Source organism: Eleutherodactylus coqui, chromosome 12 (assembly GCF_035609145.1).
Source record: "Eleutherodactylus coqui strain aEleCoq1 chromosome 12, aEleCoq1.hap1, whole genome shotgun sequence".
Taxonomy (NCBI): Eukaryota; Metazoa; Chordata; class Amphibia; order Anura; family Eleutherodactylidae; genus Eleutherodactylus; species Eleutherodactylus coqui.
In genome coordinates this window covers 9,252,301-9,279,220 of record NC_089848.1, presented here as the reverse complement: position 1 = coordinate 9,279,220, position 26,920 = coordinate 9,252,301, and the positions used below count along the sequence as shown (strand labels likewise).

At 41.3% G+C, this 26,920-nt stretch overlaps 1 protein-coding gene across 8 annotated transcripts in view; it reads left to right on the top strand.

Moving 5' to 3' along the window:
• Nucleotides 1-26,920, top strand: part of GLI3 (GLI family zinc finger 3) — a 244,228-nt gene that overhangs the window by 80,944 nt on the left and 136,364 nt on the right. For all 8 annotated transcript variants that reach the window (XM_066585474.1, XM_066585471.1, XM_066585470.1 and 5 more), the window contains one exon: nucleotides 5,453-5,695. In XM_066585474.1, coding sequence (XP_066441571.1) covers nucleotides 5,506-5,695 — 190 coding nt within the window. In that variant the 5' untranslated portion in view covers nucleotides 5,453-5,505. The remainder of the gene's footprint in view (nucleotides 1-5,452; nucleotides 5,696-26,920) is intronic.

The window sequence follows — 26,920 nt, the reverse complement described above, 5'->3', positions numbered from 1 at the left end:
TATTACTAGAGCCACTATTGGGAGTCACTATTACTACTGGGGCCACTATTGGGCACTATTATTACTGGAGCCACAATGGGGATCACTATTACTACTGGAGCCACTATTGGTAGTCACTATTACTACTGGAGGCCACTATTGGTAGTCACTATTACTACTGGAGCCACTATTGGTAGTCACTATTACTACTGGGGGCCACTATGGGGCACTATTACTACTGGAGCCACTATGGGGATCACTATTTCTACAGGGGCCACTGTGGGAAACCAATAACTTGGTTTCAACCAAGTTATTTCCCCACAGGCATGAGGAAGACAAGAAACTTTTCATACTTTTCATGTGCTGTACCAGAACTTTTTCTGTAATGTCTTTGCTAGTTCTACAGTCCATATGTCTATGTCATTACATAGAAACGGTTGTTTGACTATAGTAACGGGGTCTGCTCAATAAACAATAAGTGTGGGAAGAGGTTTGCTGGAAGACCCTTGCTTGCTAAGGCCAGTAAAACAGTGCAAGTGGATGATGAGACTTTCTCAGGATTGAGAGCGGGCTGTCTGTTTTTCCTCACGGCTCTTGTATCTGATATGTATACATCTAGTCTCTTTTATTGAACTGAAACAAGAAATAAGTCAGTACCTACGTGTAAAAGTTTAGCGTGATTTATCCTTTCCCCTGCATTCTGATGTCACAGCTGTTAATACTTACTGTTTGCAGTGACATCTCCTGGGAATTCTCTGTTCTTGTTCTGCCAGAGGTATAAACTATTTACATAACGCTGAGCACCAAAGTTCACATTTATCCTTTCAGATGCTATATATGTGCTGGATATACTCTGGGATATATTTCATATGTTGCTGGCACTGGCGTAACTATAGAGGATGCAGGGGATGTGGTTGCACCCGGGCCCAGGAGCCTCAGGGGGCTTATAAGGCCTCTCTTCTCCATATAGGGAGCCCAGTACTACCGTATGAATACAGCATTATAGTTCGGGGCCCTGTTACAGGTTTTGCATTGGGGCCCAGGAGCTTCACGTTACGCCTCTGGTTACTGGTATGTTTTCAGCAGTTTATTTTGTTTTTTTACCAAAACTAAAGTCATTGTGGGTATGACAAGGCATTATTTTTGCTTTGTACACCAGCGAATGGTATAGAAGGGGTTTTCTACTTGTCTTTATAGGGTTAATTTATGCCTACCTGTCCTCTTACCTGAGAACGCCTCCATCCATACCAGCAACAACTACCACTCAGTGATGAGCAGAATAAGGTCCACTGTGACCGAAACGTTAATTAATGGCTATCAACATATAAGAGTCTTTTTAATTACACGTGGTAGTAAAATACTGCCCTCTTATCTGCAAAATCTTCTGGCAGTTGGCCACCCTGGGAGGTTGGGGTCTTGTCCACGTGGGACCATACCCTAGTAGATTGTTGTCATTGGTTATCAGGATTTTAAGTAGGTGGCAGGGTTTATACTACGTTGCCAGGATTAAGGAGTGTGAGAAAAGCTTTGGTACGTCAAGAAGGGTATCGATTCTCCTTAAGGAGAGCACCTAGAAGGTGGGAGGAGACTTATAAGGCTATCCATGCTCTTCTGGGAAATATGCAAATAGGAAGATGCAACAATACCTCTGTAGCACCACCTATTGGAAGGCAACATTACTGCAAGTCAATGTCAGACTTTTTAACAAGCCTTGTAACAATGACTGGGAATTGTGAGCCAAAGCCAGAATCTTCTCCAGAAGGAGAAGACAACCATACACAGACAGCTGTTTTGGGGTATTTTTGTCTGTGCTGCGCTAATCGCAGTACAACACCTCCTTTGATATCAATGCGGCTTCGCAGACGAATGCTGACTGCTCTATTTTTGTGCGTTTTAGCACTTTTTAATGCACCTCATCGTACATCACAAAAAAGCGCTGTAAAATGCATTCCAAACGCTGCTTGAAATAGGCGAATTCAGTGTGGAAATTCTCTGCTCCGTGTAAAGGAGATTTTTGCCTACATGGCTTGTACTGTGAATCCTGTGGAAGTGCACAGCAAAATCTGCTGCAGAAATTCCACAGCAATGAGGGTATGTTTGAAGGTGACCTGGGGGCTCTTTTACATGGAACATTCTATCGGGCGCAGATACCCGACAGGCCGGCCCAGCGATAGTTGTTCCTGTTAATGGAGGCAAGGTGGGTCGTGGGATTTTCCGGCCCGTCTGCCTCCACTCACAGTAAGCAGGCGGTCGATCATAAGTGAATGGTTGCCTGTTTACACAGGCCAATCCGTCCGCTCACTTTTCTGCATTTGGAAACAGAACGACAAACGTGAAGTGCATGAATTCTCGTTCGTTGTTCAGTCGGGACATGCATTTACACTGATGCTAAGTGTTCAGAATCCTGCGGGAAACTGAGTGATTTATCGGCTCGTGTAAAAGGGCCCTAAGGGCTCCTTCACATGAGCTTATGCGCAATTGTGCACACTTCAACACAACGTATTGACACAGTGACAAGGTTGCTTTTCGCACGTGTCGGTGCATTGTACTATACTTTTTTGCACATGTCGTCCTGTTCATATGCACACGCGACACCCCCCAGCCGTAATTTAAAGGGTCATTTAGCCCAATGAGGTCCAAATGTGTTCTTTTTTCACAGAATTAACAGTGAGCTGCACATTTGCAAGCATTGAGCGCGCATTTGTTAACCTGATACAGACTTCTATTAGGACCTTTGCTGTGCGAATGTGCACAAACATGGAGCAGGTTCTATTTTTTTTTAAAGGCGAGCGCAAAAAAGAGAAATGAGAATTAACCCATTGAAATCAATGGTTTCCATTCTCTGCCTATTGAGTGCAAAAAGTTTGTGTGCGTATGAAGCCACCTAAGTTGCTCTCCCATGGTTTGGGAATCCGCGCCCAGAGAAATCGGTTGATTATCCGGCCAACTTTATTTTAAAAAACCCCAAACAGATTATATTCCTCAGACAACCCCTTTTCAGTCATCTTTGTACATTTTATGCAGTTTCTCTTTATCCCGCTCAACTTCGCAGATAATTTTTTGCAGAAAACTCCATTTCTGTCGCTGAGTCATCCAAATACAGAGATCAGATATGAGCCACTACTGAGCTATTCCAGATGTTGTAATCATGTGGCGGACACATCTCTGCATTACCTGTTCTCCTTCCTCTAAAGAAACTTGACCTTCATGGTCACATTTCTGGATGAAAAGCTAATTGCTTTGATGTATTTTTATTTTTCATCTCAACCTTATAAAGTTTGGATTCCCTGACCAAACTCTTAATAGTAGAAGGTATTTTTGTTGCGACATGAAGCCTTTCACATGAGCTGGACGGACTTCAGTGTTCATCTATGGAGCGACTTTGGTCTGATCTACCATTTACTGTATTGGTTTTGTCAAAAAGAACACTTTTTGGTCCAAAACAGAACAGCTTGCTCTACTCGTTAGCACTAGGCGGCCACTTAAATTTATCACACTACAGCAATTAAAAAAATGCCAGGTCACGTATTTGCGGTTGTCAGCATTTGTAGCAACACAAGTGTGAATTTTTACCGAGCGAGGCTGGTTTGCCTGGTAATTAAGAGCGTTCGCTCAGATATAACAGAGCCCATCATTTACAGATATTGGTAATGAAGAACTTCAAAGCATATTGGTGTTTGCTATATTACCCACCTAGACTTTATCTTGTCCATACATATATACAGTAGCCACAAATAATATAGACCAAAACTAAAGGGCAGGTATATTCTTTATAATAGTAAGTAGAAGGCCTCTGGCACAGTAGCGTTGTTGGGTCTGTACAGCAAGCGGACTCATTATAGCCTATTGAGCTAATGCACGCTACCGTTTTTTCACGCGGACTGATGGTCTACATGAAAAACCTCAACGCATGTTCTATTCTTGCCCATTTCATGGAGGAGAATTAGGATATACAAATGCATGTGCAGGCTGACTGTACATTGGCCAACACATGGATAGATGTCCATGTTGTGCCCGCGCCTCTCGGGTGCAACTTGGAGACATGGCAAGTGTTTTGAAGGCTTAAAAGTGATTCGTTGTTGCTCCTAGTCGGTAATTACTAGAATATACTCTAGAGCATATTACTTCTTTTGATTGATATTTATCCCTACAGCAGGGACTTATTTTGCAAACCCTATATTCCATATACATAAGCTACAGACTTGTAGTGCAGCCACATTATGGAGAGAGGAAAGGCAAAGTGCAAAAGATCTAACAGCACAAATGGATCAACCTTTCACACATGGTTGGATTAAACTCTAATAAAATCTGCTAAATGAATGGAAACTAGAAATAGCTATAAGTAATCAGTTAAGGAAATGTGCAGTTTGCATATGAGAGCCGTAGAGCATTTTAATAGGACTATATTGTATTAGCATGCAGAAACTTAGAAACTTTCCCACTAAAAAACTTTTATCTCCTATCCACAGGACTGATGATAAATGTTTGACGGCTGGGGGTCTCATGCATGCACACCGCCACGCCATTCATATGAGGGAATCAAGGTGTGGGGTTCTGCAGTCAGACCCCCAGTGATAAGAAAGTAATCATCTAATATGTGGATAATTGATCAATATCTTTTAAAGGTGTTTTCCCGGACTTTACTAATGATGACCTATGCTTAGTATAAGTTATCAATAGTTGATCGTGGGGTTTAGCCCCTCTGGATCCCCACGATCAGTTATTCCCTCAGCCAACTGTAATTGTGGACAGAGCCAGGGGCAGGCGACTTTCTCTGTATTTTAGGTGCAGCTCCCATTGAATTCCATTAGATCTGTGGCTGCATTACCAAAACCATCTGTTGCAATATAGGCAAGGTTGTCTGCTTCCAACTCTGTCCAGACGAATTGCTGATTGGTGTGGACCCTAAGAGGCGGGCCCTTGCTGGTCAGCTATTGATGACCTAAACCGAGGATAGGTCAATAGTAGAGATGAGCGAGCTAGCTCGTCTGAGCTTGATGCTCGTTCGAGTAGTAGTAGCCTACTCAATGGTGCTTGTCAGTCGAGCGAGCACCACACCGTGTTCGAGAAAATTTTATGGCCCCTCCCCTTTTTACCACTTCCTGCTGTGACGTGCCAAGCGTGTGCAGGTCTACAGCAGTGTCTGGCTGGAGGAGAGAGAGAGAGAAAAAAGGCTCGATACCTGGCGGGTCCATTGCAAAAATGTTTGAGTCTCCCATTGACTTCAATGGGGTTCGTTACTCGAACAGAGCTCTCAAATATTACAAAAAGCTCGGGTTGAATAACAAGAACCTGAGCATTTTGGTGCTCGCTCATTTCTAGTCAATAGTAAAGTTCTGTAAAACTCCTTTAACTAAAAACTTTACATACATCCTGTTTTTACAGTCTCGGTACTCTAAATTTGAGAGGGATTTCTATGTTATATTACTTTTGATGATTTCCAAACTTATTCATATTTGGTTTTGTTTTTCAGAGGATGAAAGTCCTGGACAGATATTTCACAGGGAAAGAAGGAACGCAATTGCCATGCAACCACAAGGAGGACAAAGCCTTGGTAAAATCAGCGAAGAGCCTTCTACATCTAGTGAGGAGAGGACCTCTTTAATAAAGAAAGAGATTCATGGCTCTATTACACACTTGCCTGAACCATCTGTTCCTTACCGGGGCACTGTATTTACTATGGACCCACGAAATGGTTACATCGATCCCCACTATCGTAAGTATTAACATTTCATTAGGCCTGATTTTGTATTCTGATGTCTTCCTAGCATAGACATTAATCTTATCTTAATGTTCAGGGGTCTAATTATTGGAGATTAGTAAAAAGCCGAAAAGTCACTTAAATGGTCTAAATAGATAAATGTTAAAGGGCAACATATCAGTGATTATTTCAGCGATTTGTAACATTTTTATATCATTGCTGTCTGTGCCATTTTCTAAGCAAGTCTGAAAAGTTGCTCGATGATTTTGTAAGCACAAGGGAACTACATCTTATGAAGGGTGACTTGTAAATTTGAACTCACATTAGACCCCCACAAAATTACATGACTTCATCACATAAATTTCTCCTTTACAGACCAGTCCATTACTCACAGAGCCCTATTTATTGCTTCTTGCTAGCAGAAATCCACATTCTTAGAAGTACTTTGCAGTCTATTGTAATGAAATAAGATAGCTTGTTTACAATTCCTTGCCTGTATGACCATTCCTTAAAACTAAAAGAGAGAATGATATATGTGAAACTTGCATACAATATATCTTTCTGGAGGGACATTCTGTTGGGCTCAAACGTATTATTCTCTGAAGCAAAGCTAAAACAAATATATTGAATCTAAAGAGATGGTCTCCACTAGAGAACCTCTTTCTAGAAAGTAGCCACCCCACCCCGTCTCCGAATACATGGCGGGACTCTAAAATGCCATCCACTATTTATAATTGCTCTCCACTCTGGGTAATATATCAGGGAACCTCCATTTATGACATCTATTAGAAACAAACCTCTTGATGCTGGTAATGTTTAGGCCCAGTGTAGAATCATTTGTATGTAAATGTGGCCATACAAGATTGGAGTCTGCCCTCAACAGCCCAACACAATGAAAGGTAAGGATATGTTGTGTTTGGCTTCCTTCGAATGTAACAAGATCTAGAATTCTTTATAGTATCATTTTTTTCCCAAGTGGCACAGAGTGTTCACCACTAAGAGCCCTTTTACTCTGAATGATTTTTGTTCTATTAATTATTGGATTGTGTAAACTGAATGATAATTGTTCAGTGTAAACACGGCCTACGATTGAGTGACGGATAATAATTTGTTCACTTATCATTTGTTGTTTGTTTTATGCAGCCGTAAAAACCAAATGACAATTGGAAGCAGGAGCGTAACTATAGGGGATGCGGTTGCATCCAAGCCCAAGAGCCTTAGGGGGCCCAAAAGGCCTCTCTTCCCATATAGGGAGCCCAGTACCATGAATAAAGACTTATAGTTGGGGGTCCTGTTCCAAATTTTGAATTGGGGCCCAGGAGCTTCAAGTTACACCTCTGATTGGCAGTATTAACAATCTAAATAGGCAGTTGTTCATCTATCTAAGAAAAAAACCTCTCTGTACTCCGCCTGATAACATGCTCCCTGACCTACTGACTGCAATCCCTGCTAGCCATCATAAACCGCTCCTGCAGTCACACCGTTTCTGCCGTCACACGGCTAAATGTCTGACCATTGTCTATGTGTATAACACTCCTCACTCTCCACCTCGCCATACCGTGCATATCTCCAGCCCTTTACCTTCTGTATCACCCCATTACTTGTAGTATGTAAGCTCATTGGAGCAGGACCCAAACCCCTATTTTTTCCATCAACTGATTTCTATATGTAACCGCGGTTCTGTAATGTTTGTATTTTGTCTTTCTGTATCCCCCCTGTCTATGTAAGCGCTGCGGAATATGTTGGCGCTATACAAATAAAGTTTATTATTATTATCTATCTAACTGTTTACTCTGCATGAAGAAGGGTGGCTGGAAGAGATCTCTGGCACGCTCCACCTCCATTCAGTGAGTGATTACTCCTCTTTCACACAGGAGCAATAGTCTTTGGAACTACTGTCGGGCACTTAAACGCCCAACAGTTGACCCATGTAAAACCACATTTTTCCATAGCCATAAAAAATGGATGACTAGTATGGAAAAAAAAATTTAAGTGTTGACTTTGTCGCTGTATCCAAACTTTTCTACAGGCTTCTTGACTTTACATTGACCGAATGAAAGGTTGATTTTTGCAGATGATTGACGCACAAGGGACATATATATATATATTATGTTCTGTTTTTAATAGCTGTTGTATCTACAAGTGCTTGAAATCACAATTCAGTTCCAGGCACATTGTTAAAATTCGATAAATGATCTTCAGAAACTAAAATACACTTTCTTTCAATTCACGCTAATGTGGGAAACGCAAGTTTGCTCAGATTTAAATTAAAAACAAACAGTTCTTTGGTAATAAAGTACCTCTGGAAGTGTCAGAGCTTACACCTTCCTACTACAGATTTATCACCCAGGCAGGATATGACTTTGCTTTTTAACCTTTTGGTCTCCAATTCCAGATGACACTTGGCGACCTATGAAATGGGCCCCAGTCTGTTCCCCCCAGCTTCCATAGAATTCACCAGCATTTAAGGTTTATGTTAAAAGGTCATTGACCAGATGACTGATTAGCAGGGACAGCTGATTAGTGCTCAGGTTCTGCTGGAGGAGAAGTGGCAAGGATAAAAGCTAGCGTTATCCCTTCATTAGTTGGTAAGCAGCATAAAACAAGAAATGCTCACTCATTGGGGAACAGATCAAAGTGCTTCACAAACTTTAATAATTTTCACCAGCGAGTCTTTATTTTTCAGCGGTTTACAATAATGAGACAACACATGTGTTTTTTACTTAGAAACGCCTTCCTAAAAGTTATTTATGAGAAATAAGCATCTTTAATGTTTTTGAAGGAATGCGGTTGATGTAATTTTTTTAAGATGTTGAACCCTGGCGTGAATTGGGGAACGTTGTGTATACTTATGTATATATGGAGTCATACTGTATAATGTGTTATAGACTTATGAGAAAGGGCAAAGAAAGCAAAAGTGGTGACCCCATAGCATTTAGGGTATGATAGGCTGGAAGAATGACTTCAGTTCTGTTCATAATTTGATATCATTTTTCTGCATATATTAATGATGATTAAAATAAGAGATTTTAGTTGTGGAGTGAAGCATCCTGCAGGAGTATGTGATGTTTTCTATACCTTACTGCAGGTAGTAGACGTTTAGAAGCATTCTTAATGATTCGCCAGTGTGAATGAATGAAAAGATCAATGATAAGCAATGTCACAGCAAAAATCCTTGTCATCAATAGCCGTGCCGGTAAATGTAAATGCTACGCTGCTCATTAAAGGGGTACTGTCATTAGAAAAAAAAATCAATACTTGCCTATTCCTCCCTGTCAGTCTTCTTACAGCATTTTCTTCTCGCCAATCTTCTCCTGGCTCCTCCAGTCTCCCGATCACATTACCTCCAGCCAGGCGGATACTCTTCTTCCTGTTATGTAGCGTCCATTCTCGGCATTCTCCTTCATGCAGGTCAATCTACGGTACATCACTAGTGACGTAACGTTCACTGCCTTACAGGGAATGCCGAGCTATTGCTGAGACTGCGCAAGCGTGCTGTCTTGCTGCGAGTGTTCATATACTATTGCAGCGAGACAGCGTGCATGCGTAGTCTCGGCAATAGCTCGGCACTCCCTGTGAGGCAGTGAACGGTATGTCACTAGTAACATAGCGTGCATTGCCCTGCAGGAAGGAAAATGCCGGCAATGTACGCTTCGTCACCGGAAGAAGAGGATCCATCCGGCTGGAGGTGAGTTGACCTCGAGGACTGCAGGAGCCAGGGAAAGATTGTCGGGGAGAAGATGCAGTAAGAAGGCTGCCTGGGGAGAAATAGGTAAGTATTGAATTTTTTTTTTCTAATAACAGAACCCCTCTAAGGCAATCAGGCTCTATTATGAGAGCTACAATTAAAACAAGGAAAGCAGTCAAAGGACAAAATAAATATCAATATTTCTGCAAATTGCAGGGGACTCACCTGGCATGACTAGTCTACCAGTAAGGGGCAGGCCGTCACACCTCAGTCCACATTTGCTCCAAAAAATAAATTCACCAAGTGTACCCCTCGTCGCTCAGGACATCTGATAAAGGAGAGCGTCAACAGGGCATCAGAAGAGAAACCATCTCGGTTGGAAGAGTATAGAACCATAAAGGAAATAAAACCCAGCACTCCCAGGGTCAAACAGTAATAACAGTATAACATGAAGAGGACTTTCTTCGTAGGAGGCCCCCTACAGAGTAAGTCTTCTCTGTGTTACACTGTTATTACTGTTTGACCCTTGGAACACTGGGATTTATTTCCTTTATGGTTCTGTACCAGTGTGAGAGCTGTCGGTAGACCGCAGTGGTGTTCTTCACCGGGAATGTGGATCATCCTGATGGAGGTGGCTGTCAGACTTCACTGCATGACTTTCCAAAATACAAAACAATTGCTCCATGATGTAAAAAGTAGTCCCATGTAAATCAACCTTTTGGGTTTCGAAATTTGATGGAACTTGATTGATAAATTTAAAGATGTTGACATTTTAATATCTAGATTGATGACTTCCCAGCAACAAGTCAAAGCTGTTAGTGCTTAGGCTACATTCACATAATGTTCGGAGCCTTATGTTTGGTGCACATGCTGTGAAAATATCCCAGTGTGTACTTTAAATGCACCCATAGGTCTCTACTCACCCAACTGAGGGTAGAGTGTCCATTTGGTCTATTTGGTCTACATCTTTTTACAAAGGGAGACTGTTACAAATGTTTCCTTTTATGTTCTTATATGTTGGGAAACACAATAACCTATTAGAGGGGTATCTTGGGAAATCCTCCTGACATATACCTCCAGTGTAATCTCAAAACATGATGGAAACTGAACCTCACCGGTACTTTTAGAAGTGGATTATATTTTTGTATGGTTGTGCAATAGTTCCAACATGCAAATAGCCCCTAACTCAGTAAATCACAGTACCAGTACTTTTTATAATACTACAAAACTTTATTTTTCACTTATTTAGAGCTCATGCCCATGAGCGTCGTGGGATACGCTGTGGATTTACACTGTGGGAGTACCACAATTAAAAACAAAAAGTGCCTGCTGGTGATTGCGTATTTCCGCGACGTAAATCTGCGGCAAATAGAACATTCCGTGATTTATTTCCCGCTGCGGAAATCCATTGTAGAATTCCGCATGTGAGTAGTAGCAGGCAGAAAGCTATCAGGTTCAATAGAACTTAATAGCTGTGGAATTCACGCGCAGAAAGCGATCTTCTGTCGACGGCTGAGGACTGAAGCAAGAGCACCGGAGCTCCGGAGACCAGCGGGAGGGACCCGGATGGCGTCTGCTCTGTATGTATGATAAGACATTCCACAAAAATAAGACCTTGTGCCTCTTTTAGGGCAAAAATTAATACAAGACAGGGTCTTATTTTCATGGAAACGTGGTAGTAGTGATAGTAACGTTTATTTCATCCACAGTGTTATAAATATTCTTTGTACCTTGGTGGAGATTTACCATGGATAGAACTCATTGTGATGGAAAGGTTAAAATCTGCTGCAAAAGCCACGATAGATTCTACAACTAAATCCTACAATAAGTAGGTGATGTGTGAACAAAATCTATGCAAGGATTTTCTTAGGCGAGGCTATGAGTGAATCTGAAACGTGGGAACAATATCATGGAAAGCTTTAGTCTTCCATTTTTCAGATCTAATCTCAATTTTGACTTAAAAACGAATGCAAAAAACTAAAAAGGAAAGCTGAGCCGTATTGTCTTAAGAAGCAGCTCTATGAAAGAATCTTGTTCTTTGGCAAGATCGCTGTGAACTATTTATAAAAATCCCATGTAACACATTAGCCTTTTTTTGATCATTTCTGCAGAGCCAGACCTTTATCTTGCTGTTATCTTACCTGTATTTATATGGCACCAACCCATCGCTTGGTGCCGTGCCAAGAAGTTGATTTATAATCCCTGTCTAAGAAATACCTATATTGGGCTCTGCTTACACTGTTTTCAATGCTTCCATCAAAGGTATACTTCGGGAGGATTGTCCCACGTATCCCTCAAGTTGTATAGACATATAGCAGCGTATGTCCCCATTGGTATCAGTCATCAGATTATAGTATACATATTTCTTAGGATGCCTCTGCATAGAAGGAGCAGTCGATATATCACTATATACCAGCCCAATGAAGACCAGAGGTCATTGACCTGCATTGACTAAATGGTGGCCTATAGGTATTGTGAGGGATTAGCTTTGGATCGCTTTTGCTGGGGTCAAATGACACATATCTTTTCCACCAAACATGAATTCACCCAGGAATAGGTTTTAGGCCGCCTGCACACGAATGAATCTTTACTGCGGAATCCGCATCACAGATCCGCAGCAAATACCGCTCATAGCATGCTATGGGAAATCGCTTTTTCCTGCTGAAATCAGTTGCGAGGAATAATCGCAGCATGCTCCATTTTTGCGCGGATTCTGGGTGGACAGCTTCCATTGAAGTCAATGGAAGCCATGTCACACACTGCCCTTCCTCAATGACATTGTAGAATGGTCACGGGTACCCGCTTCATCGCCTAGCGACCATCCGCTGTACAGAAAAACACGAATGCAGACAGGTACACAGGATCACCAGCCACGGTCAAAGCCAGAATCTGCTGTGGGAAGCCACATGCGGAATCTGGCCCTGCCCGTGTGCAGGCGGCCTAAGGTTGCAAGCAAAGAAAAATAAAACAAAGCAGGAACAAAATAAAGACCTTGCCTGTCTGACACTAACTAATACACAATATATCCCTCACTACCAGCTGGAGGGCTTCTTCCTGCCAACTACTAAAAGTACACTCAGCAACCTTAAAGATCATGTGTTTTAGACTCACACAGAGCAGCTTTCTGTGTCTCCAGACAGAACAGCTTCTGGTCTCTTAGTTGCTCCTTAGGTAACCACCCACTGGCCTACCTGATTAAACAGCCGGCAAGTGATACTTTTCCTGTTGCTCCACATAGGAGAGCTTTCCTGGTATATATGCTGAGTGTGCACTACCGACACAATGTGAACGGAGCCTTACCTTTTAGAGGTTCACTCTTATTTCATAGAAAGCAAATGATTCAGCCATAATTGACTGCTATTCTGTGAAGAAATCCACTCCAAATCCAATGTAAATGTTGCCTAGAGTAGAGTACTATCCACTGCGTCACTTTGCTTATCACCAGTCTATGAAACATGGAAGATTTAGCTTGAGCACCCTCTTGAGGTTCTTGAATGTTCTACCTTTTGGGAATTGCTAAATAATACAGGATATTAATTTACAATTTTTCCTTATGGAATGTTGCTTAAATGTTTCACAGAGTCTAAATGAAGTGAAGAGTTGGCCAAATTTCAGAGTTTACTATTTGCCTTTATGTGTAAAAAAATTTGGAAAGTGCTGAAGTTGATGACTGTAGGTGTTAGTTGGGTTCATTTAAAGCTGGTGAGATCACTTTGACTGCTTTTCATTAACCTATAAAACTCTAGAATGAGGCATGTACATTCCACAGTATTTTCAGAGAGCCACGGGGGTTTATACAAGCAAATGATCTAATTTCAGGGGTCTGCAGCTGAATGTGCAAAGAAAACATGGGTGATGACAAATGCCACTTTGACCCCCTCCACCTCGGCCTTAAATGTCACCTCTTAAATATGTCACAGGTGCCAGTGATACCGTTTGGCATAATGCAGAGTCGGCAAAGAACTTTCTTAGTATCCCCAAAGGGTCAGGCTGCTGTGTCCACTGTAGTCATTGCTAAAAAAACAAAAAGCACCGGCACCTGGACGGCGTCGCACCTGGCAGTGTGATATAGTACGTGCCATGCTTTGTCTGCATCGGTGACATGCACAGATTAACTCCATGGTTTTATGTTGAAGTCCAAGTAGAAGTCATCAGGTCGAAGCTCTAAGTTTATTCACTTTGTTCTCTTCTATTAAGTTACTTTTCAAAATAAATTTGCATATTGTATTTTCCAGTTATTAGAGAAATAGAGAAAACATGAATATGTCTTGGGATCACTGCTCAGAGCGAATCGTTATTGTTCACCCATGAAAACTTTCCATTTCCATCACAATTAAGGCTTTTTTAAAATACTTGTATGAATTTGTTTTAATGGAGTTTGCCCCAGTAACTTAAGTCGGACATATCTCATGGTATACTTTAGTCGGGCTACACAGGCACTTTGGGTGCACAACACATGACACTACCAAAGATCACGGTATCATGCTGCTACATTGCAAGTAATTAAAATGAATGTGGTCACGATGTACCCTGCAAGTTAGGATGGCTCCACATCTGTGTTGAAACTTCTGGACGGAGGTTCCGTCTCAGATCCAGAAGCTAAAAAATCTGGGCGGAGACCCAATTATAGTCAATGGGGTCTGCCCGACACTGATTCCATCCAGAAATGGAACCATTTGGCCATGAGGATCCCCTCTTTTCTGCTCCCCGAATGGAGTAGGAAAGCAGAATCCCAAGCCTAGGTGTGAAAGCACCCTTACTATGACCATGATAGTATCCATACTGGCTCGAATTCTGTGCAACCCATTCACTTTCATTAGTTGCAATGTATCCAGTGCAACACTGCAATGTTCGACGGGGGGACAAAGCTTTCTTGTAGATGTGGCTGGACAGCTGCCTCCAGTTTACTTTTGTCGTCCGTTTTGGCAAAAGTTAAGTGTCTAGTTGTAGTCTTATATGTTGGCTACTTGTGGCATTATGTGATGACTAGTTTGGGCTAATTTTACATTTATAAGTTGTTGGACCAACAAAATTGTGAAACTGTTATACTCCATGCATGGGAAGATTTGTGGTCTTATATTGAATATTGCAGTTCCTGCAGTTACTCTTTTAAATCTGCAAATTTTTATTTTTTACTCATCTTTTGAATGTAAAATGATATTACGAAATTGAAAATATAGTACTGACTGCTCCAATCTAGAGTTAACTTGGGTATGACTGACCCAAGGAGGGATGCCCTGTGAAATCCTAAATGATAAACCAGAGGAGAACAGGGATGAAGCAAGTTGTTTTGGTAAAATTGACTATGAAGAACAGTCTTGTTTTACATGGCAACCAATCAGAATTTAGTGTTTAGCTGCACTTGGATGAATAGAAGATGAATTTTCATTATGGTCAATGACATCACGTTTGTCTCTTTGATTTTTGAGACCCACTGACTTATATCTGGAAAAGTGAAGGTTTAAAACAATTTGTGTGTTCGAAAAAGGTAAGGAATACTCTGTAGCAACCAATTACCAATACATTTCCAGATGTGATTTTCAGGCTTCTTTGACATTTAATTCGGTTGACCTGATGCAGAAGTTGTTTTGGGAAACTCTTCCACTTTTTTTTCTTGCATAATTTGTAACCCCGTAGTGACGGCCAATACGCCTTTTACTGATCTCAGTAATGGGCTTATAAACCTGCACCTACATCTTTTTAAGGTGATGGCCTGGCTGACTACTGACAACCAGGCTCCTGCTATAATGGCCAAGAGTGGCAAAACCTCAGATCCTGGCAGTTCAACCCATTACATGCCACAATCCATACCAACTGCTACATATAAGCAAATAACAGGGAAAGAGGATTCCCTTTGTCACCCATTAACACCCCGCAGTGTGATCCCAAAGTGCCAATGGCCCCCTACGGCTGCCAGAAGCCTGCCGTAAAACTCAGCCTAGTTAGTTCCGCCTCCCACAGTCTGATATGCTGCTGTCACAGGCTTAATAGAATGCACTACAAAAGTAATGCAGTGTACTTTCTCATAGATCGAACAATCACTTCTTCAAGTTCTCTTCAGAGACTAAAAGCTAGCATCAAAAACTGTTCAATAAGGTTAATTTAAAGGGGAAAAAAATCAGTTTTTCAAAAATACACATTTTTCCACACAAAAAAACCCTTTTTAAAAAGGCTTTAAAAAATTTGAAAAAGCAACACACAATAGGGATTACCGCATATGTAATGACCCAGACAATGAAAAAGATTTTATTATTAAGCTTACATAGTGAATGTCACAAAAATAATTTTAAGAACAAACGCCAGAATCACTCTGTTTCTTTTGTTTTCCTCCCCCAAAAATGCAATGAAATGAAAAGCAATCCAAGAGTCACATGTACCTCTAACTGGTACCAATAACAACTACAACTCTTCCTGCAAAAAACAATCCCCCTCCGAGCTCCGTCCATAAGAAGATACAAATGTTATGGATATTAGAATCCGGCGATTCGGATTCAATTGTTTTTCAGTAAAAACATCTTTTTAGTGTGCAAAAGCATGAAAACATTAAAAAAACTCTATAAACTTGATATTGCAGTAAACGTGCCGATACGAATAACTAATAACATGAAAACATTAAAAAACTCTATAAACTTCATATTGCAGTAAACGTGCCGATACGAATAACAGATAAGAAAGTTATCATGTTATTTTTACTGAAAGGTGAAAACTGTAGGAACAAAACTCAAGAACAATGGCGGAATTTCTAGGGTTTTTTCCATCTTCCCCCTCAAAAATAAATTAAAGGGGTTGTCCCGCGAAACAAAGTTGGGGTTATACACTTCTGTATGGCCACATTAATGCACTTTGTAATGTACATTGTGCATTAATTATGAGCCATACAGAAGTTATTCACTTACCTGTTCCGTTGCTAGCGTCCCCGTCTCCATGGTGCCGTCTAATCTTCAGCGTCTAATCGCCCGATTAGACGCGCTTGCGCAGTCCGGTCTTCTCCCTTCTGAATGGGGCCGCTCGTGCCAGAGAGCGGCTCCTCGTAGCTCCGCCCCGTCACGTGTGCCGATTCCAGCCAATCAGGAGGCTGGAATCGGCAATGGACCGCACAGAAGACCTGCGGTCCACCGAGGGTGAAGATCCCGGCGGCCATCTTCACAAGGTAAGTAAGAAGTCACCGGAGCGCGGGGATTCAGGTAAGTACTATCCGTTTTTTTTTTTTTATCCCTGCATCGGGTTTGTCTCGCGCCGAATGGGGGGGCTGTTGAAAAAAAAAAAAAAACCCGTTTCGGCGCGGGACAACCCCTTTAATAAAAGTTCTACAACACATGATATGAATCTCAGAGTGGTGCCATTAAAAAATACAACTCTTCCCACAAAGAACGAGCCCTCGACAAGTTATGGGTCTAGCAATGAAAATCGCTTGGTCTTTAAGGCATAAAATAGGCGCAAAGTGCTAAGGCAGCAGAAAGGCAGACCTATACTCTTGCTCACGACCTGAAGGTTGTGAGTTCAATCCCTGCCTGGTTCAGGTAGCTGACTCAACGTTGACTCATCCTTCCGAGTTCAATAAAATGAGTTGGTAACAAATAAATTACTGGAAAGCGCCGCGGAATAAGTTGGCGCTATACAAATAACAAGATTTCTTTTTATTAATCCCCCAATTATGATTTCAGATTTGTTTTTAGTTGTTGTTGTAGTTACATCATATCTTGTCTCCTTAAAACATCTTTATTTGTAATCCTCAAAATTCCTCCGGACTGCTTAGTATTTAGAGCTTCACTTTCTGTCGGGCTCCGGTCTCTGTCTGCAAACATGTATTCTCCTTGTGCTCAAATTGTGTAGTACGAAAAATGTGCCCTGGAGTAATATATTCTTTAAGGTTAGCAGTTATGATTTATGAATGTTTTGTGTTCCAAAGAAAAAGGGTCAGCTTCCTGAAGCACAGGGGAGAAGAAAATGATTTCTGAAAGGCATGTGTATGCTTCTCATTGTGCGAAATGCTGCCGTGGTGATGGTTTTTGATTTTTTTTTTATTATTATCATGTTTTTTTTTAAAGAGTGTGCCTGTGGAATGTCATGTTCTCTCGGGGAGTTCCACTTATCAGGCAGAACTGAAAGACTTTCATTGCAGACGGATGGTAACTATTACTTCAAACATCCATAACATATGTGTGGAATAAAATCATGGCAGGGGGGATGTGCTCCCTTGCTGAGAGTAGCTCGGGGATGAGCTCGAGCCCGTCTACATTTTTGAATAAACATAACATAAAACCCCATGACAACCCTACTAAATATTTGTGATAGTGGTTCAGTACCCTTGCAAGAATGAAAACGAGCCAACATGTTGCCCAGAAGGATGTGTAACGGAGTAACCCCTTCCTCTACCCATGAGTCAGAATTCGGTGATGGGTGAGCCCGATGCAGAGCTGTAATTGCAAGGGAAATATGAAGAGGCAGAGAATAAGTAAAAGTATCTGAGCGTGAAGTTACTCTTATATTGTATGATACGGAGGATTTGTATTGCTCCTTTTCCAGGCTATGGGAGAATACTGATATACAAAAAGACCAGTGCCATGTGCCAATACTGATGTCCTACGTCAAAATAACAATAGCACATTTGAATAGGAAGGCATGAATGCCCTACATGGTGGTATGATGCACGGGCTCCTGGGGGCCCTGGACATGGATTTCAACTTTTTCTTGTGGCTCCTGTAAGAGATAGAAAGTAAAACCCAAATACAAAGTTAAATATAGCATGTGAGAAGCAGAAATCCGTTTTCCGCCTCTCACTACGTCCCATTGGACCTCTGCTATGTCAGAAGTAAGGAAAGCATGCTCGAAGTGGCCTCCTTGTACTACGAGGGATACATGGAGATATCGTTGGACCTCTATTCATTGCAGGAACTTTCAACGCAGATCGGTACCTGAATGTCCTGCAGACAACGGTTAATGACTTTCTGGATGATCTGCCCCTATTGTAGCAGAAGGAGTCCACTACGCGTACACTTTAGTCATAGCAATGGTCCTATAGGACTTATAAAGACATAGGAAGTGGATATCTGCTTCTCACACGCTACTCTTCAACTTTGCCATTGGGTTTTACTCTTTTTCTCTTACACAGTCCACAACACAAAATTGAAATCCATGTTCTGGGGCCCCCAGTGGTTTGTCTGCTGAGCCATCATGTAGCGCACTCATGCCTTCCTATTCAAGTACATTATTGCTGTTTCAACATAGGACACCAGTGTTGAGATATATCGTGGACCCGTCTTTTTGACTCCATCCTGTATTGCTAAAGTTACAGTATGGTTCGAATTCCTAAACATGGTTGCTTTTTATTATTATTATTTAGTCCTTTAAATGGGACTTTTGATTCTAACTCTGTGTTGTATCTTTTTATATAGTCCAATTTATGTATCCAGCAATACATACCAGGACGGCATGTAAAGATTACTCTTGTATCTTAGCAGAGCTGGGTATCATAGTGCTGTTGGGCATTCAGATTTCCCAGAATTGCCCACAATAGTCTGTGTTCTGTCAACAGACTACCGGTAGGAATTACTGCCTTGTGATGATGGGCAGCCCCTGTCAGCAGCAGTTTGACAGAATCCAGACTACTGTAACTGAAGCTTGTTGAAGTTCTAAAGGGCAATGTCTGGGAATTTGTATTTCGTATAGCCTTGCTTGGTTATTATTGGATTGACTTCTCTGGTCCAGGAAAAAGCATTGGGGATGACTTCTGAATATGCTGCCCACTGCGTCACTGTTACAGATTGGCGCACCCATCAGATGGTACACTGGTAGCATTAATCAATCACCCCATTATTTTAGAGAACGACTAGCTATGTATTTATGGAGCAAATCCAGACTGAAGTTTCACTTAAATCGTGTTTCATTGTAAAAAGTAATACAGAATAGTGGAACATTCTTTAGCCGAAGGGGGCTGTTTTTTGGGAAATTATTGATAGAGGTTGTATAACGTTTAGAGGTTATGTGTGTCAATGCAGGAGCGGTGATCTGGTGTGGGAGTGGATTCGTTTGGGGAAAAATAATTTGGGGAATTAAGGCCCAATGTCCAGGGGTGGATTTTTGCTGTGGAATCTGGAGCGGGTGTTCCATTTTGCTGCGGTTCCCACACGGACAGCTTCTATTGAGGTCAATAGATGCCGTCCGATACACGGCCGTCCGCAATTGACATTGCGGATGGGCTGTGGATTCCGCAGGAAAGCAGGGGTTTGAAAAAAAGTGCACATCTGCAGTAAAGAAAAAAGAAGACTCAGACAGGTAAGCGGGGCCCTCGCCTGCAGGTAGGGTTGGATTCTGCTGCGGGCTGTACTTTTTGCGCTGTCGGGAACCAGTTACATCTGCGTGGGTAACACCCGAGCTGTAATTGATAAGGTTGCGCAGCTTTGTGTTATCGATTTCCCTATGAAATTGCACAATTTTCCTGGAATCGGGCGCTTTAGTTGCGCAAACGTGCAAAAAAATAAGAGCATGTCACTTTTTTATGTGTGAAATGCATGCGCAAAGTGCGAATTAACACATTAAAAACAATAGGTTCCATCTTCTGCCCTTAGCCTGGTGCGGTATTTAGCGCGGATTGCAGTGCTTCATGCAGCCGTTTCCGTCCCGTGTGCAAGGTCATGTCGCTCGGTGCTCGTATTTAATGACAGGCGCACTTTAAGAGCAGAAGAGATTTAGAAAAATCTGATTTTGCTCATCACAAATATTAGGAAAGTGGCACCTGCTGTTCTGCGAGGTAACAAATGCCTACCGCATGCCGCTCACAATCTACATTATCGCCACACTTCCACATGATTAAAGAAAGTTAGAAAGCCTGAAAGAAAAAGCAAACTCTGAAAACACACATTGAGATTTCGGCTTTGAAAAAGGTTAAAAAGGACATTTCTCTAGTGGTTGAACCACAAAGCTGAGAATGAAGGTTGTGTAAAATCTGCTCTTATCTGTGTCAAAACATATGTAAGATTTAATTGAAAAGTCAGAGTAATGTTAATATTTATTATCTTGCTTTCCCTTTTTTTTCCTTTTTCTCTTTTTTGAAATGTCACTCAGGTTTCAAGCAGGCCATAGAGCCCCAAAGGCGGCTGCAGGCACATTATGTTCATGAATTATTAGCATAGTAGAATGCATTGTTATCCATAGCCGGCTAAGAAAAAGGCAACTTATTGCTTCTAAGGAACAAAATAGCAAGTCCACAAGAGACTGTAAAAGATCTTTCTTTGAGTTATTATTCAAAGTGGGGGTTACCCTTCTTCCTCTACTTTATATCCCAAAGTGCACGCTCCGCACAGCACTGTTGATTAATTAACATTTTATGATCAAGAGGATACATTTTAACACAAAGAATGGCTTTTACATAAACAGTGCTCCGGTGTTACATGGGAATAGAACAGAAACTATGTGGACTTTTAGTTGTGCAAGGCCAGACTTTTATACATGTCTACATTTGTGTATATAAACATATTATATCCTTAAAGGGGTTTTCTAAGACTTATATATCGATGGCCCATCCTTAGGATAGGTCATCAGATCAGTGGGTTTCTGACTCACAGCAGCCTATAGTCAGCTGTTTGAAGAAGTTGCAGTGAGCATCATGGGGTTTTCACTGTGTGCCCGACACAGCGCTGTACGTTCTTAAGTGGTGCAGTCTGGTATTGCAACTCAATCCCATTCCTAAGGGTCTGTTTAGAACTGCCAATTTCTTGTTTGAAGGAGAGAACGATGTCAGTGTTGGCTCTCGGGCAGCAGATACATCGTTGGCTCGTTCAAATGAGAAATTGTTCTGTCATTTACATTTGGTGCATAAGTGAGAATGACTGAAGGATCGGTATTTATACCAAACCTGGAGACGACCCCTCTCATATTTGAATCCTTATATCCCATATACTTTTATTTTACCCCTGCTACAATTTCAACATACAATATTCAAGAGACTTTCTTAGTATATTAACCATTGCAATTGGGCATCTATCTGTCAGTATCATTACAACAGTTATAGTATATGCTTTGCCAGCCTGTCAACATGACATTGACATGACATATTGAGTGGTGGTTATATATATATATATATATATATATATATCCTGATGGGGTGTGGTTTATTATCAAAACTCAATCAAGGACTCTGATCTTGTGTATGCATTATATACCACAACATGCTATGCCTCACACTCACTCATCGTCACCATAGCATCTACAACAAACTTCATACCTCACATCATCTACTACTCATTATGCCTCATACTCACTCATCATCACCATAGCATTTACAACAAACTTCATGCCTCACATTATTCACTACTCATTATGCCTTATACCATCACCATAGCAGCTACAACAAACTTCATGCCTCACGTCATCCACTACTCGTTATGCCTCATACTCATCATCACCATAGCGTCTACAACAAACTTTATGCCTCATACTCACTCATAATCACCATAGCATCTACAACAGGCTTCAACGGGCTACCAGTTTGGACAATTCTTGTTTTTTTTAAATAATCTTTGTTAAAATAAGTTAATCACATGGTGTCATACTTTGAGGACCCACAGTGATCTATGGGGGGGGCAGGGGCAATAGACAGTGTTCAGTTCTCCTGCAGCACCACCATAGGGGGAGATTAAGCTTTACATGGTGCGCCTTGTAATGTACAAACATAGCAGCTGCTCTAGAGTTAAGAAACACTCTGTGCGGTCCTTCTCTTGATAGTAGATGATGGTTCTGAAAGAGGGGCTCCTCTCCATTTTGGCCCCTTTTACACGAGCTGATAAATCATTCAGATTCTCATATCCAGAATGCGTTCACTTATCGTTCGTCTGTCAGTTTCTGCATGCAGAAAACTGAATGACGGAACAGCCCGTGTAAACAGAAAGAACCCTGACTAGGTTGGACATCTACAAGATTACTTGGTTTCTCTTACTGGGAAGAATCACAACAGGCAGTTGTTCACTTATGAATGACTGCCTACTAACTGTGAAAGGAGGCAGACCAGCCAGAACGATCCCCGCTCCACTTCCATTCACTAGCCATAATCGTTCCTGTGTAAAAGCACTAGAGTGATTATCACCAGGACCTCTGTGGGACATCTGTGCCTAAGCGATCGTCCCATGTAAAAGTTCCCTTACTCGGTATTCCTTAAAAGGCATTTGGAATGAAGTTTTCTAAACCAGACAGCCCTTGTAGGATGCATTCATAATTCCTTACCCAATATAGTATTACTTATATTGCATCCTAAGAACTCTTTGGGATCTGTTGTGAAAGCATTGTGTCTTGTCATATGTTATGCTAGACCAATAGACCTCTACTATGGCTCTACAGAATAGTATCCTGTTTGTCGAGTGTGTACCACTGAAGGAAGGTTGTCATGTGTTTTACTGCCAAGTAGGTTATATATACCGACTTTGTGTGTATTGAGATGATCGTTCTGCGAGGATCTGGCAGGTACTGTATTAGGCAAGGTTACTGCTCACAAAAGAAAATAGCGTTTATTACCAACATATTTTTCTTTTTTTACCCCTGTCTTGCTTTCTACATGTGTATTATAGGCTTTATACTGTTAAGCTATCTCTGATATGCAGCTTTCATATTCTGGCTTTCAGTTAATAGGACTCTGCTTGCAAAGCCTCTTCTCACAGCAGACATCTAGTTCTAACTTGAAAATAAGAGGCTTGTCTCGAGAGGACAGCCCCATATTGTGGGGTGGAGTATAATCTAATCCTTAGCATTGTTTTTTTTTTCTGTCTCTCTTTCTAAATAGCTGGGGACAAAATGAGTCAAGAGGGAGAACATTCTTTGTTTCATGTACTGTGCATTGCAAGGGTAAAAAATGTAACTGAGCCGAAAATGAAGAAAGACATAAAAGGATCCCAGCTCAAGGAGGTCAGATCCATCACAGGCTTAGCATTGCCTTCAAAGATGCCGGGACAGGTGGCAGTTCAAGACAATCAGAGGAGAAGCATCCGCTTGCTCTGAGATAAGGGATTCGTGCAGAATCCTGCTATCAGGTCCCAGTTTGCTTTGATGTATAGTATGCCAGGCAAGACTACTGGGAGCAGGTTGTAGACTCCCTCAGTGATGGGCTTCTGCTTTTCTACTTTTAAAGGTTTGATTGTAACGGTCCTTGAGGATTAATTCTTGTTTGAGGTTTACACTGAGGCTTTACCTTGCCAGAGACCTTGGCACCACCTATAGCAATCTCGTTTGGAAAAATTAGGATTTTCCACCATTCTTTTTCTCAATATTTTTTTTGTATCATTCACTATGTAGTAAAGTGAAACAAAATCATATTTGTGGCTCAACCAGTCTTACTGTGTGGGATGCAAACTGAGTTGTGAAAAACATAGGAAAGGGGGGTTTATTTATAAATGGATTTAAAAAGGGGGATGTTATGACTGTCATGCACCTTAAATTTGGAGTATAATAAATTGGTAAATGTTTTCTGCAAGTTGTACTTGAGTGGTGGAGAACAGCCAAACATTTGCAAACTTTGGTGCAAGTTCTCAGGAAGGGCGGGGGCCAACCATGGCCTAATACATTTCTTATAATTAAGGTCAGAAACTAGCATGGATTATGACGGAAATCTGCACAAGCCCATAGCTGGTATAGATCTGCATTTGTGGTGTATGGACTGGCAAATGATAGGCCAATCTTATTAAAAGGCATGCAGTCCAGTGCACTGTTAATAATGACTAAAATTGTCAAATTTAAAGGGTTTTTTCAGGGAAATACTATTGATAGGTCATCAATACTTAATCAAATGTGGTGTGCTGCTCAGAACCCCGGATGATCAGCTGATTGAACACCTGCTTTCAGCGCCACAATACACAGGTTTGCAGCAGAAACTGCTGCTCTGACTCCTGTGTAGTGGCCGGTACTTGTAACTGCAGGCACAGCTCTAATTGAAATTAGTAGGAGCTTCACCTGCAGTTACAAGCTCTGTCCACTACACAGGGGTCAGAACAGCAGCGTCCATTCAGATCCCTGTATTATGTGGTTCTAATAGCGATCACCCAATCAGCTGATCGTTGGGGATCTCAAGCGCAGGTCCCTGGTGATCAACTATTGATAACTTATGTTGAGGATATGTAATCAATAGTTTCTGTTCAGAAAACTCTTTTAATGCAAAATTTCTGTCTGTTTTGCAAATATGCTACAGTCACTGGCGTAACTATAGGGCGTGCAGGGGATGTGGTTGCACCCGGGCACAGGAGCCTTTGGGGGCCCATAAGGCCTCTCTTCTCCATATAGGGAGCCCAGTACTATGAATAAATCATTATAGTTGGGGGTCCTGTTACAGGTTTTGCATTGGGGCCCAGGAGCTTTAAGTTATGCCTCTGCGTTAAGAGAAGTTGGAGGGCTCCAAGATAAACTTTGGCACCTAGGCCCATAAGCCTTTAGCTACACCCCTGGACCTACAATCATTGTTTTATTTATGTGCATGCTTGTGGTGAAGCCAATTATATAAGACATTTCTGTCTTGTAATCTAATGACATATTGGTAGGATATCATATCACATTTTATTCATGGCAGTCCTACCTCCGGGATCCCAACAATGCAGGCTTATCCCATGCATTGCTGGGATCTGTAACTGTACTCTCCGTGGCAACCCAACAACAAATGTCAGTTCCCCTGCAGTAAGTGATCAGTCTCTCTACAGTGCCTCCACAGGTGAAATGAAGTATTAGACTTTGTGCATTGAAATAATGAGCTAATAGATTTTCTCAAATGTAAGATCCTCCCAATTCCCTAGTAGAGTGTTTGAAAAAGGCTTTTCTAAACCAGAAAATGTTTGTGACACAAATCATCTAAATGGGAATACATTGACTTTTTATAGATTGCCCACTTTTTATTTACAAAAAAATATTTCGGTCAATGGTTTGTAGCAATTACATGACAATGTGTATCATAGAGGTATATGGAGAAAAGTTTGAAGGTAATTATTTATGATGAGGTTTAAAGCTTTATGAACAACTAGCTGATATACCCGGCTTCGCCCGCGTTAATTTGGTACTGGTATTTATCTGGTATTCACACGGAAAATCTTATGAAGTCGTGGTTACTTTAGAGATACTGAGGAAAAAACATATGTTCACCATTTTGCATAGTTCTCTGCGTTACCCAGGAAACACCACGGGGAGGCAACCATGCGACGTTTCCTTTATATAAAATGACATCAGGAAGTGAGAGAATTAGATTACATACGTAAAATTTGGACACTAATTCTTTTGTGCTTAGAATTGAATAATGGAGTTGGGACCCATTAGCTTTTCCTATTTAGGACATAATCAATGCTTCTGCCAAATTTCCCGTTTCTCTGACACCGGAAAGTGAAAAAATTACATTCCGCACGTAAAATTTTGATGCCGATTCTTTTGCGCCAGAATTAAATAATCAAGTTGGGACCCATTAGCTTTTCCTATGTATGACATAATCAATGCTCGTGCCAAATTTCCCGTTTCTATGACACCGGAAAGTAAAAAAATTACATTCCGTACGTAAAATTTCGATGCCAATTCTTTTGCGCTAGAATTGAATAATGGAGTTGGGACCCATTAGCTTTTCCTATTTATGACATAATCAATGCTCGTGCCAAATTTCCTGTTTCTATGACACCGGAAAGGGAAGAAATTACATTCCGTACGTAAAAATTTGACGCCAATTCTTTTGCGCAAAGAATTGAATAATCGAGTTGGGACCTATTCGCTTTTCCTATTTATGACATAATCAATGCCCGTGCCAAATTTCCTGTTTCTATGACACCGGAAAGTGAGAAAATTAGATTCCGTACGTAACATTTGGACGCTAATTCTTTTGCGCATAGAATTGAATAATCGAGTTGGGACCCATTAGCTTTTCCTATTTATGACATAATCAATGCCCGTGCCAAATTTTAAGTTTCTATGACATTGGGAAGTGAGTGATTTAGATTATGTACGTTAAATTTCGACGCTAATTCTTTTGCGCTAGAATTGAATAATCGAGTTGGGACCCAATTACTTTTCCTATTTTGGAGATAATCTATGCTTGCGCCAAAATTCATGTTTCTACGATGTCGGGAAGTTGGAGAACTTTTGGCGAGTCAGTCAGTCGGTGAGTCAGTGAGTCAGTGAGTCAGTCAGTGAGTCAGTCAGTCAGTCAGTCAGTCAGTCAGTCAGTCAGTGAGTCAGTCAGTCAGTCAGTCAGTCAGTCAGTCAGTGAGTCAGTCAGTCAGTCAGTGAGTCAGTCAGTCAGTGAGTCAGTCAGTCAGTCAGTGAGGGCTTTCAGCTTTATATATATAGATTTATGAGGAATCTCTCAGACATTGTGAATCAGTCTTGGAATTTGCATTCTAAGGCCTCATGTCCACGGGGAAAATCAGGTCCGCTGCGGATATGTAAGGTGGATTTCTGCTGCGGATGAGCTTAAATTCCTTTATTTTTTTCATGCGGGAGATCAATTGAGCTATGAGCTCCGGCACGCGTGATCCGCACTTAAATGGAGCATGTCGCGTTTTTTTTCATGTGCATGAAATTTTTAAATCACTTTAAGATACCATCCG